Source organism: Catharus ustulatus, chromosome 26 (genome assembly GCF_009819885.2).
Source record: "Catharus ustulatus isolate bCatUst1 chromosome 26, bCatUst1.pri.v2, whole genome shotgun sequence".
In the NCBI taxonomy this organism is placed as follows: Eukaryota; Metazoa; Chordata; class Aves; order Passeriformes; family Turdidae; genus Catharus; species Catharus ustulatus.
Window position 1 is genome coordinate 6,295,566 of NC_046246.1, and position 12,438 is coordinate 6,308,003.

At 52.7% G+C, this 12,438-nt stretch overlaps 2 protein-coding genes across 4 annotated transcripts; one reads left to right on the forward strand and one right to left on the reverse strand.

The window, feature by feature from the left end:
• Window positions 1–46: 46 nt before the first annotated feature.
• Window positions 47–12,393, reverse strand: PPT1 (palmitoyl-protein thioesterase 1). 3 transcript variants are annotated; one of them, XM_033080520.2, is made up of 11 exons: window positions 12,306–12,393; window positions 11,422–11,604; window positions 4,900–4,989; window positions 3,519–3,628; window positions 2,679–2,806; window positions 2,319–2,389; window positions 1,540–1,642; window positions 1,372–1,462; window positions 1,164–1,262; window positions 905–976; window positions 47–576 (listed from the first exon to the last, which is right to left on the reverse strand). In XM_033080520.2, exons 3-11 carry the CDS (start codon window positions 4,985–4,987, stop codon window positions 454–456), a joined length of 885 nt encoding a protein of 294 aa, XP_032936411.1. In that variant the 5' UTR covers window positions 4,988–4,989; window positions 11,422–11,604; window positions 12,306–12,393; the 3' UTR covers window positions 47–453. The 3 variants fall into 3 exon arrangements, with proteins under 3 accessions (XP_032936411.1, XP_032936413.1, XP_032936410.1); XM_033080522.2 differs by lacking the exons at window positions 11,422–11,604; window positions 12,306–12,393 and adding an exon at window positions 7,380–7,523; XM_033080519.2 differs by lacking the exons at window positions 4,900–4,989; window positions 11,422–11,604; window positions 12,306–12,393 and adding an exon at window positions 3,865–3,995.
• Window positions 7,487–10,309, forward strand: RPL11 (ribosomal protein L11). Its single transcript, XM_033080523.1, has 6 exons — window positions 7,487–7,544; window positions 7,899–8,049; window positions 8,351–8,457; window positions 8,794–8,925; window positions 9,246–9,356; window positions 10,234–10,309. The coding sequence occupies exons 1-6, from the start codon at window positions 7,539–7,541 to the stop codon at window positions 10,261–10,263; spliced, it is 537 nt and encodes a 178-aa protein (XP_032936414.1). The 5' UTR covers window positions 7,487–7,538; the 3' UTR covers window positions 10,264–10,309.
• Window positions 12,394–12,438: the final 45 nt, after the last annotated feature.

Genomic DNA, 12,438 nt, shown 5'->3' on the forward strand with positions numbered 1-12,438 from the left:
AAGCTGTTAATACTGGTGAATTCCAAGCCCTCTATTTCATTTTTTCCCCCAGAAACCCTAAATTTGGCCTTTTTCCCCCACCCTGGGTGGAACATGATTTCCCTGCCTACAGCCATGAGTGTTGCTGATCCCTGCACGAGTGAGTTGGGTTAATACTGCCAGTGTGTCCTGCAGGAACAGGGCATGGAGAACAAACCTCTGGCACAGCTTTGCCCTCACCCAGGGCCCAGCTCAGAGAACTGAGGTGGATTTACCAGGCTGGAGTGTGTCAGAGTCAGAGCAAGGCTCTGCCCAGCTGGGAGTGGAATTAGACCCTGGCAAACCCTGCTGAGCTGAACGCCCCTGTTGTTCCCCTTCCCCAAATCCCTGCAGGTGTGGATGCACTGAGTGCTGTTGCACAGTGGCTGGTGTTAGTCACAGTAAAAAACCCTGCCCAGTGCTCCCAGAGGAGCTTCACTGCAGGAAGGGGAGGATGCTGCTGTCAAACCACTCTTCTGAGAAGTGCAGGTGATCCCCCTTCACCCCCAGGAACACCAACTTCCCTGCCTTGTCCATCTCCTGCAGCCCCAGGCGATCCTGCAGGGAGAAGGGGGAGATTCCACCTCTGTTCTCCTCATGGAGGGGGAAAAGGGATTTCAGGGGACTCCTGCAGCAAGGCTTGGAACAGGAGCAGAGCTCATGAAACACTGAGGGGGATCCTGAGCCAGGCAGGACCCACCAGAGTCAGTCCCTGAGTTTCACCAGGGAATGGGGAAACATTTCCATGGCTGGAGGGAAATGTCTCCCCAATCAATCAGCTCCTGGCAGGGGAGGCAATGCCCCAGGAGTGACAAGAGCTGAGCTGTGGGGCCCCAGAGACAGTAAAGAGGGGACACAGCAGAAACCCCCAGCTCCCAGAACTCACCTCTTTGTACAGTGAGGTCTCCTGCAGTGGGATGGTCTCCTTGGCTTGGCCACTCTTGTAAAACCCAAACCACTGCATAAAAATGGAGAAAAAATGAAGGAACAGCTGCTGAAGGGCTCCCAGGAGCCAAGCAGGCTTCCAGCAGGAGGCAGAGCAGTGTCAGGTCTGTGTTTGTGCCCAGCCTTCCCCTCTGCAACCTCCAGTTCTGCCACCAAAGGCCAAACCAAGGAAGCCCCAGAACCTGCCCTGCCTTCCTCACCTCAGAGATTGGAGGATCCACCATGGTATCGTTGAGGAATTTCACCATCACAAACTTTTTCAGAGCCATCAGGTTTTTCTTGTAGGTCTCATTGATGCCCTGGATGGAAGCAGGAGAACAAATCCAAGTCACTGGAGAGCCCAGAGACAGAGAAACTGCCTGATCTTCAACCTGAAGCTTCCCAGGCTCTCCTGCTCAGTGTCCTTACCCTCTCCTGATTGATGTCAGCCAGGAAAATGCTGTTTTTCCTGTAGTCCTCCTCCTTCAGAGGGTCGTGCCAATACTCTGCTTGCACCAAGCTGGAGAGGGGAGGAACCAAGGCTCAGCCTGGAATGCCAGAGCTGCTCCTGTGGCCTGGCCTGGGGGATGTACTCACTGCTCCTGCACAGCCTTTGTGTAGGCTCCCAGATCCAGGGTTTTTCGGATCCAGTCGCAGAGGTGGGAGCTCTCCCCGGGACAGCGTGGGAAGCCGTACACCCCTGGGGCAGGAGAGCTCAGTCAGCCACACTGCTCCCTTCAAAATCCCTCCTGCTGTGCAAGAACCACCTCTGGCACAGCAGGAGAAAGAGTTACCCAGGTAACCAGGCAGCTTTTAGCCCTGCAAGCTCCTCAGGCAGCTCTCCTGCCCCAGGAGATGTGGCAGGGATAAAGCATGGGGAGTGCTGGGGGCTCCCTGCAAATCCTCCCTCCCCACTGCAGAGAAACAGTGGAGTGGAATTCTCTGGAATTCTCAGGGGAGAGTATCTGAAATTCACTGCCAGCCCCTCCTAACTCCACACCTCCTTATTTCCATTTCACACCTCCCTTTCCTTGGGGCTTTGTCCTTCCAGATGCTGATTGTAAAAGACCTTGGTGACCCAGAAGGTTCAGTTTCACAAATCTGTAGGAACTTCCCACAAAGTAACTCATGCCAAGTGCTCCCAAGGTGTGTAAGAATCCTACCCAGGCAGTGAAGCCAGCTGCTGACAGAGGTCCCTTTCCACTGCCAGTTAAGCAAGATCAAGATAATGAAATCAGCAAACACTAATTGGGCCAAACAGTTCACCAGCTCCAGACAGGAACAAAAGGACAATTTAACCCATAAAATAGAGATCAGAGGTGAGGAAAGAGCCCCAAAAGGTGCCCAGGAGGTGTGAGAGCTGCAGGGGACACTACCTTGGTGCTGTCCCCCGATGGAGATCAGGTTGAGCATGGGAGGCACAGGGCACCTCTGGGCCACAGCTCTCCTGTGGGGGAAGAGGAAGGAGCTGAGCAAAGCATGGCCAGGCCACAGGTGCAGCTTCTGTGTGGGCTTGGCCACTTGTGTCACATCCCCCAAGGGATTTAACCCTGCCTGGAAGAGCAGGGCTGCAGGAAAACACAACCTGCTCCCTTTGCAGCACTCCTGCCTTTAGGAATTCAGCAGTTTGTGTCTGCTGGGCACTTCTGAAGGGTCTCAAATGAGGATGTGAAGCAGCAGGAGCCCCTGGAGCTGGGGCAGGAGCCCCTGGAGCTGGGGCAGGAGCACAGACTTACAGGAATTGGCCTCCCTGGGAGAAGCCCATGGCGTTGTAGCCTCCCTGGAGGTGAGGGTCCTTGGCCAGCTGGCTGCACACCTCCCTCACCTGATCGTTGACATTCATGAAGAAGCTGTTCTCCACATCCTGAGGGATCAGATTAGGATGGATCATTTGTACCTTTGCTGGTGTTGTTTTAAGCTCTGCAAACAGATCGCTGACATTTGTGATTTTGAAAGAGGACCTGAGCTTTGACAGGGACAGAAGTGAAATTTCAGCTCTGTCACTTCCCTTCACCACATCCTGCTCTGTCTCATATGAGACAGTGACATTTCCCCAAACGTCTTCACAGCCTGAATCACTTCAGATTTTGTTCATATAAATACATAAATTAAAAATCAAACCTCTCCAGAACCCAGAAAACCACCTACACTGTACATTGTCCTGAGAAATTATTTATTTGACAAAAAACTGTCAAAACCCATGAAGGTGCAGAAGTGTGTGATTTATTCCACTGAAGTAAATAAATGTTTGCAAATCAAGAAGCATGGCCAGGGATAAAGCTCTGCCTCAGCCAGCATCCATCCCACGTATTACCTGCAGTGGTTGGAGTGTGCTAATCAGTGGATTTGCATATTAATCCAATTTAAGTCAGGGATTTGTTTTCCCCCAGTGCTTTTCTGCAGGTATTAGCTGGACTTTATCGGGTTCTACCTGCCAAAGCTGTTTACCTCACCGAGCAGAGAAAATTAGCAGGGAAAGCACAGCAGGAATCCTTTTGGAATCCTGTTAAAACCACGGGCTGCACTAATTTCAGCCCCACCCCGGCACGCAGACACTCGAGTGACATCCGGCTTACCTGGATCATGTTGCTCCCAATCTTGAGTGACAGGACGTAAATCCCCGGTATTTTTTTCTCCACCAGTTTTTGGATGTAGCCCATGCTCACCGGATTGCAGCAGCTGTCTCCTGCCAGAGGGAACACTGGGATGTACCACCACGCCACGGCCCCGGCCCTCACCTCACCTCCACAAAAACACCACCGGAACGGGAGCTGCCGGCCGAGGAGAGTCAGCACCTCCCGGCCCCGGTGGACACCGGCGCTCCGGAGGAGGGGAACACCGGAGCGAGCGCCCCTCGGTCCTGCTCGGCCCCCAGCCAAGCCCCGCCGCCCCCGCGGGCGCTGGCAGAGGCTCCCGGCTCACCCATGCCGTGCCAGATCACCAGGGGCGTGGTGGCGGCCGCGGGGCCCAGGCACAGCCCCAGCAGCGCCAGCACCGGCACGGCCGCCATGAGCGCCGCCATCTTGTCCCGTCACATGACCCGCCGGAGGCAGGGGGCGTGGCCTAGGGTGGGACCAATCAGGGGCGCGGTTTCGTGAGGGGGCGTGGCTTGTGAGGGCGTGGTTTGTGTATGGGCCGTGGTTTGTGTGGGGGCGTGGTCTAACGGCTGTGGGTCCCCCCTGAGGTCGCGGGTTCGAGCCCCGCCATTCCCGATCCCACCCGGAATTCCCAAATCTGCGTGTCCGCTCCGGGATATGCGCAGGAAAGGCACGAGGCCGCTGCCTGCGTGTTGTGCACGTGGCACTGCATCCTCTCTGCCCTGCCGTGCCTCGGCCAAGGGCTGGGGCACATCCTGCCTGGGCTGCTGGCCGATTTCCTCCTGCAGAGGCGGCTGCTTGGCGCAGCAGCCGTCAGGAAATTTTTCTCAGCACCGAGTAAAGACAAGCCTTCATCTACCACCCAGCCTTGCGTGGCCTGTGTAAAGCATTTCCCATTTCCTCCCAAGGGAAGCTGCTCCCAGCCACCTTCCTGGTGGTTGTGCCGTGCCCTGGCTGCTGTCCCACGGTCATTGAGCTCCTTCTCACGCTGGCCTTGACAATAATCAGCGTGCCAGGGGCAGGCATCGATATCAGCCACGTGGATATTGCACATCTGTGCCACCCCTGCCTCTGTGTCCTTCCCTCTCCCAGTCCCACAAGGCCTCTGCAATTCCTGCTCTCCCCTTTTCTCCTGCAGCTGCTGGTATTGGAAATTAAGAGGTGAAATAAAGGATTAAAATCCCCCCCCCACTCTTGCAGGGACGATTTTAACATTGCTCAACACTGCAGGCAGCATTCCTGCAGTGAGGGAAGGGACAGGAAGCACCCACTCCTCTCCCTCCTGGTGACAGTTTCCTCCCTGTCTCACTCAGGAAATCTTTGCTGTCTCTCCCCAGATCCTGCTGGGAATCACAAATACCTTTGGCATAGTGGCAGGGATTATTGCTCCCACTGCAGCTGGACTTCTCATCAGCCAGGTAACCTGGGGCCAGAAACCAACAGCACATCCCTGGAAAAAACAAACCAAACCTTCTCTCATCAATGGATTCCTTTCTTTGCACTGAATCAAAATTGACACCAAGCCCACCCCCTCTCCCAAAGAAAATGTGTTGTAGCACCTGGCAAAACGGAGCTCTGGACTATTTTGGGGACAGGGATGACTCAAAGCAGGAAGAGCTCCACATGGGACCCATCTGGATGTATTTGGAGATGGGGAGAGGGTCGAGGGAGTGGGTGAGTGGGAAGCAGGAAAAGTGTCCTGAATTCAGCAGAGAAATGCCAAGGTAGGAAATATCTCTCTAACAAGATGGGGTTTGGCAATTCTTCCCTGTGAGGGTGGGCAGGGCTGGCACAGGGTGCCCAGAGCAGCTGTGGCTGTCCCTGGATCCCTGGGAGTGCCCAAGGCCAGGCTGGACATTGGGCCTGGGATGGTGGAAGGAGTCCCTGCCATGGCAGGGGTGGAATAAGATGAATTTTCAGGTCCATTCCAACCCAAACCACTCCATGATTCTCTGATTCTCCACGTCTGGAGCTGAGCAAAGCTCCTGTGCTGCTGGCAGGAGTCAGGAGCAGAGGATGGGATGGGTTGATGCCATCAAGGGGCAGCAGTGGGGTGGTCACTACGTGGAGATAAAGGGAAGGGTGACACCTCTGAGCTGGGACAGCTCCTTCTGTTCCTTCTCCCTCTCTGCAGCCCTCAGCCTCTTTGCCTGGCCTTGGACACCGCCTTTGGCAGTGCCACCATCCAGAACTGGGCAAAGGAGAGAGAGCCACGGGCTTGGGAGGGGGCACAGGGGGTGGGCAGCACCCTGAGCCACCTCTGTGCAGCTCCTGGTCCCACCCTGCTCCCCTGGCTGCCTGCAGTGCCCTGAGGCCCTGGGGAGGAGGAGGAAGGAGCCCTGCAGCATGGACAGATCCCAAACAGGATCCATGGATTGCTGAAGCTGGAAGCCAGCCCAGCCTGCAGCTATTTCCAGCAAAGCTTGTTCTGGGATGAAGTAAATCCATCATGAAGCAGCAATGTTATTTTTTAACCAGAGGATTTTCACACCCTCTGCAAGGAGACTCCTGTGGTTTTTTTTTTCTCTCCTTAATGAGACAAGCTGATTATTCATTTATCCCTCATCCCTGCTTAGAAGCAACTGGGGCAAAAAATAATTGATGGAATGACAGAGCTTGGGCTGGCAGGGCTCTGGGGAGGCAGGGAAAGGGGATAAACAGGGAAAGCCTTGAGCTGGTGCCATCCTCACTGATGTGAGCCTCATTGAAGGCATTTTCTGCTCAGGCCACTGATGGAAGTTTGGACTCCAGAGTGGTGGGATTTGGGCTGCCCCTTTCCATGAGAAGCTGGGGAGTTCTGTCCCCCCTGAATGCTGCCATCCCCACAAATGGTGCAAAAAGAGGATCCAGATCCCAGACAGAGCTCTGGAAATTCTTTCCTCAAAGAGTGAAGTGGAACTGAACTGTGTTCCCAGGTCTGGTTCAAGGAATTTGGGGCTGTGAGAGTGTGAGAGGCTCTGATGATTGCACTCACTGAGAGCAGCTCCAACATCTGGTGCAGCATCTCCTACCAAAGCCACTGCTGGGGATTTTAGTTTGGATGAGAACAGCCAATAAATTATTATTAATCATAAGGATTTTGATATAGTACAATTTGTAATCCCTTTTAACTGCTTTTTGATATAGTATAATCTGTGATATTTTGTATGTACTGTATAGCTTATGTAAATAACAATGTGATAAATATATTATAGCTTAGGCCTTTGCATAATATTAAAATAGGGGCTATGTAATATTAAATGCTTTCATTTTTGTAACTAACTGACAATGTGAAATAGCTGATGCTGATCAAAAGTAGCTGTAAAAATGATAACATTGAAAAGAACCAGACAAATAACACTGAAAGCACAAAAAAGAATCCACACTGACCCTCTGGCTGTCAAACCACAGAGCAGGGGGCCTCGTGAGGAAATAAAATACAAAACTCTCCAAATCACATCTGCATTGTGGCACATTCTCTAAGGATGAGGTCGAACTGAAATAAAGAATTCTCAGAACATATAAACTCAAAGGAATGTTTGAATATCTATAATATTCATTAACATGCATTTGACCAATGCAATGAGAGAATATATAAGGAGAGTTGTTATAGTTCATGGTGTGTTTTTGTTAGTTTACCAAAGCACCCCAGCGCTGGAAAGTGTCCGTTTTATCCCTTATTAAACTACTAAAAATTGAAAAGAGTGAGCTTTGTTTCTCACCCATGGAAAGTCAATCCCAGCACAGAAACTGGGGCCACTCTGGGCACCAACCACAGGGTGATGAAAAACTTAATTGCGCATCACACGTTCGGGTCGTTTTTTCCTCTCTCTGTTAACTGTCATTATTATTGATACTCACCGTTATTACCGTATTTGATTTTGTTTTCATTAATTAACGGCGGCAGCCATGACAGCCCCGCGGTTGCCACGGCAACGCCGCCCTCCGCCCGCCAGGGGGCGCCGCGCGTTCCCACAACCCCCCGCGGCCGCGCGCTCCCGCCTCTTCCCCGCCTCCATCATGGCGGTGAGTGCTGGGCCAGCGGACCGGGCCTGGGCCGAGCCGTCTCCATCCGCCGCCATCCGCGCCCGACGGGGCTGTCCCGGGCTCGGCCCGTGCGGGCGGGAGCGGGGAAGACCGGCGGGAGAGGCGTGAGGGCGGGATGGGCGCGGAGGAGCTGGTGGGGGAGCGGCTGACATGACAGGCCGCGGCCCGCCCGGTGGCGGCGGTGCCCGGGAAGGGGCCGCGGTGCTCGGGAAGGAGCCGCGGTGCCGGGGTTCGGGCCCGGCGGGGAGCGGCGCGCGGTGTCCGGACCGTCCTGGGGCTGGCGGGGCCGTGGGCCGGGCACCCCCGGTCACCCCCGGTGTGGTCTCTCCGCAGCAAGACCAAGGTGAGAAGGAGAACCCCATGCGGGAGCTGCGGATCCGCAAACTCTGCCTCAACATCTGCGTCGGGGAGAGCGGGGATCGGCTCACCCGCGCCGCCAAAGTGCTGGAGCAGCTCACGGGGCAGACCCCCGTCTTCTCCAAAGGTGAGGAGCTCTGCTTGTTTGCTCCGTTGTTTTCCTTCCTTTCCCAGCGCGGTTCCCAGGAAAGGGCTCCTTGACAGAGCTGCTGGAGAATTGGGGGGTTTGAATATTCAGGGACTCGTTTGTGCCATTTCAGTTCTGTCTCCAAACTCGGGGTGCTGCTCTGCCAGCATCCCTTAAAACGGAATGTGGGGCTGCCTCGGTGCTTTTTAATTCCCTTGAATTTCCTGGGTGTTGGGAAGCTCCGAGTCCCGCGGGTGGGAATTCTCTGGCTGTCCTCTCAGTGTAACTGTCGCTGTTACAGCCCGATACACGGTGAGATCCTTCGGGATCAGGAGAAACGAGAAAATCGCTGTTCACTGCACGGTGCGCGGGGCCAAAGCAGAGGAGATTCTGGAGAAGGGGTTGAAGGTGAGGATTTTGGGCTGGATCTTTGCTTTGTGGAAGAAAAGAACTTTTCCATCGTGACTGAAGGGAGGGATGTGTGCTCCAAAAATGTTGCACCTGATGTAGATTCAGGGATGAAGTGTTCACGTTGTTTTATCTGGGTGCTGTTTTATCCTTATTTAAGAACTAACTGATGTAGCAGCTGATTTTTGGGTTCTGTTTTTGCTGCTGGAGAGGGTATAATTTTTGGGATAAAGATTCAATAGTTTGTGAGCAATTTGGGGGTCTGGTAGCATTGGGCAGGAATTTTAATTCTGCTTCAAGTCAGGAACAGAATAATGACTGAAACCAACGTTTCAGGTGCGAGAATACGAGTTGAGAAAAAACAACTTCTCAGACACCGGGAACTTTGGCTTTGGGATCCAGGAACACATCGATCTGGGCATCAAATACGATCCCAGCATCGGTATCTACGGCCTGGATTTCTATGTGGTGAGTATTCCCTGTTCTCTGGGCTTGTGGGAAAGCTCCAGAAGGAGCCTACAACGAGCAGTTGGAGTTGCAGCCAAGTGCTGGAAGATAGATTTGGATTTTGTTGATGTTTTTCTTAATGTGAGATTCCCAGAGCTGCCAGAAATCTCACAAAACCTCTTCAGAAACAAATCCTGTGATAACATTGAAACAGCAGGGCTGGGTTTGGGGAAGCAGAGAGCAGCAAGGCACCAGTGATGAGGAAATTCCAGGCTTCCCTCCTGGAAAAGCTGAAGAAAAGAGGGGCAGGATGAAGCAGTGCTGTTGGATTCACCCTGCAGGTGCTGGGCAGGCCGGGCTTCAGCATTGCAGACAAGAAACGCAGGACTGGCAACATCGGGGCCAAGCACAGGATTGGGAAGGAGGAAGCCATGCGCTGGTTCCAGCAAAAGGTACAGCCTTTGGTTTTGTATCCCAAGAATTTCCTAGCATGGAACAGGAAAATGCCTCATGGAAAAGCTGGAGAAAATCACTGGGCAGATCTTGAATGCTTAAATCATAGATTTTTACTCTCCCAGAGCAGTAGAGGCTGCTAAATAGAAAATACTAAATAATAATTTCTGCTAAATAGAAATGTTTGAGCATGAGTGTGTTTGTGCTTTTGGGTGTGCTGAGCTGAGAGCAGCTCTTGGCAGGAGAGCTGGGAGGAATTTCCAGCTCTTGAGTAAATGGCTCCCAGTTTTTGGAGGAGCTGCATGATGGTGAGTGAGGAGGCAGGGTTAGGATTTGTTGGTCTGACACAGCTCCAGGCTCAGCTGCCACACTGAAGGATGGAGAGATCCACAAATAAAACAAATTCTTGGGTTTGTTTATCCATATAATGAATAATAGCAGCTGCTGAAAGCTGGGTTGAAAATCTCAGAGGTGGGGACTGCTGGTAGTTTCTTGGGGGTTTTTTGACAGAAAGTGTGGACAGTCTGGTCCTACACAGTCACACCCTGTGCAGGGAACCCTCCACCTGATCTTGCTGAATTCCTGATTCCCCCATCCTGCCTGGTTGTGTTCAGTGTGGCACAGTTACCTTCAGGGCTCAGATTTTGGGGCTGGTCAGACCAGCCTGTGGAGGATGTGGGGGCTGCTGAGCAGATCTCTGTGCTTATCTGAGCACAGCCCCCTTGGACATTGCAGCATTCCAGGCTGCAGGAAAACTTGTCTTCCATGTCTGTGTTGGTTTGGAATGACTGTGGTGACTCAGATTTTCTGCACTACACTTTTACCTGATGGTGATTTCTCACTTTGTTCTTTTTTTTTTTTTTTTTTCTCTCACAGTATGATGGCATCATCCTTCCTGGTAAATGAGCAGTTCCTGTTACCAGAGAAGTAAATAAATTTTTATAACCCCTAACTTGTGTCATGAGTTTTGTGGGGAAGCTGATGGCAGTGAGGGTCCTCCTCCTCCAATATTATGGTTTGGCTTAATTCTTCTTTTTCCCTTTTTTTTCCCCAATCCATGCTGTAATCCAGTGCTGCAGGGAGGGGACAAAAGCTCTTCTGTCCTGCTTCTGTGTCTGCATTCCCAGCTTAAACTTCCAGGTGGAAATGGAGGGGACAATTTCCTAGACACCAAGTGTCATGACTGCAGGAAGGGATTCTCAACCAGTGTCATCACCTTTGCTGTGTTAGGAAGGGACTGGGGATTTTGGTGGCTGCTCTGGGAGCACCCACTGGGGTGTGGGGCCATGCTCAGCCCAGTCTGGGGTGACACCAGGGTGTGTTTCACCTGACTCAGGCACAGCAAATCCCAAATCCCATTTGAACCTCCAGTCCAAAACTCAGCAGTGACCTCAGCTCCTCTGAGGGAGCTGGGAGCAGCCAATAGCTGGGGGAACAGAAATAGCTGTTCCTGCTCTGTCTCACATGGCTGGGGCTGTTTATTGTGCTTGGCCACAAAGATCAGGGTTCTTGGAACTGAGCAATCAGCTTGTATTTAGGACCAGAGGGAAGGGGGTTGTTAGGAGACTCCAAAAACATGGAGAAGGGAAAAGTTTGGTAAAAGTCCCTGACAGGAAAGAGGATTCAAGGCTGGGCTGGAGTGGGGAAGTGGCAGTGCCAGCGTGGCCAAGCTCAGTGTGCCAGGGAGAGTACAGGTGGACAGCAAGGGAAGCTTTTATCACTGTCCTTGTATCCTTTCAGTGCTGCTAATCTCAGCTCTGATTACTGAGAAAACAAAGTTGTGTCAGGCTTATTTTCTTTAATGCCTAACCAGACAGAATCCCTCTCCTTTTCCTGCTGGGGGGTTCAGTCAAAGTCTGAGTCACAGCCAACTCTCAGCCAGTCTGGAAAACTACTCTTTTTCTACAAATAATAATTCCTCCCAGCCTCGTTTTAGAAAGCAACAAAGGCTTTTCCCCATTTTCCATTATTCAGCAGTTCCTGGCCTCACACAAGGTCTCTGCTGCTCCTGCCAGGTGTGTCCTGGCTCTCTGTGACTCACCCACAGCCCGGGGCTGCTCTTACCTTGCTCTCAGACAGGTTTGTCCAGGGGGAAGCTGTCCAGTTCCAGGATTTGCAGGTTGAGGAACAGAGACCCTCAGCTTTCCACATACAACATCCTCCTCCCTCCTCTCTCAGCCAGCTTATCACTTCTACACTTAGAGCAGGCTTTTGGGGTGGTGTGAGGTCAGCTGTCCCTGCTGAGACCTGTGGGGACAGAAAGGGCTGCACTCAGGTCCAGATTCTGACCTGGAATGGGCTGGACTCATGTCCAGATTCTGATCCAGAAAGGGCTGGACTCAGGTCCAGATTCTGACCTGGAATGGGCTGGACTCAGATCCAGACACTGACCTAGAATGGGCTGGACTCAGGTCCAGATTCTGACCTGGAAAGGGCTGGACTCATGTCCAGATTCTGACCCAGAAATGGCTGCACTCAGGTCCAGATTCTGACCTAGAATAGGTTGAACTCAGGTCCAGACTCTGACCCAGAATGGGCTGGACTCAGGTCCAGACTCAGCTGAGACACAGCACTGCACGAATATACTCAGTGCCAACAGTCCCAAAGAAAAGTACCATTGGGGAGCAATAGTAATAGCTGTGAACTGACATTGCCTCACGAAAAAATGCCTCCAGTTCTGGGCTCCTCAGCTCAAGAAAGACAAGGAGCTGCTGGAGTGGGTCTAAAAGAGGGAACAAAGATAATTAAAGGACTGGAGCATCTCAGACTGTGCGAGCTGGGCCTGGACAGTCTGGAGAAGGCAAGGCTGAGAGGGGATCCCACCAATCCATACAAACATCCCCAATGACTGTCAGAACACAGTGCCAAACTCTGAGGGTGGCAGAACCCTGCAACAGCTGCCCAGGGAGGCTGTGGAGTCTCCCTCTGTGGGGCCATCCCAAACCCACCTGGACGCGTTCCTTCTCCAGGTGACCCTGCTTTGTGTCTTGGGACCGGACGATCCCCAGAGATCCCTTCCAACCGCAGCTCCCGTGGCATTTTGTGACAGCCCACCCTGAGGGCGGAGCTGACAGAAGCGCA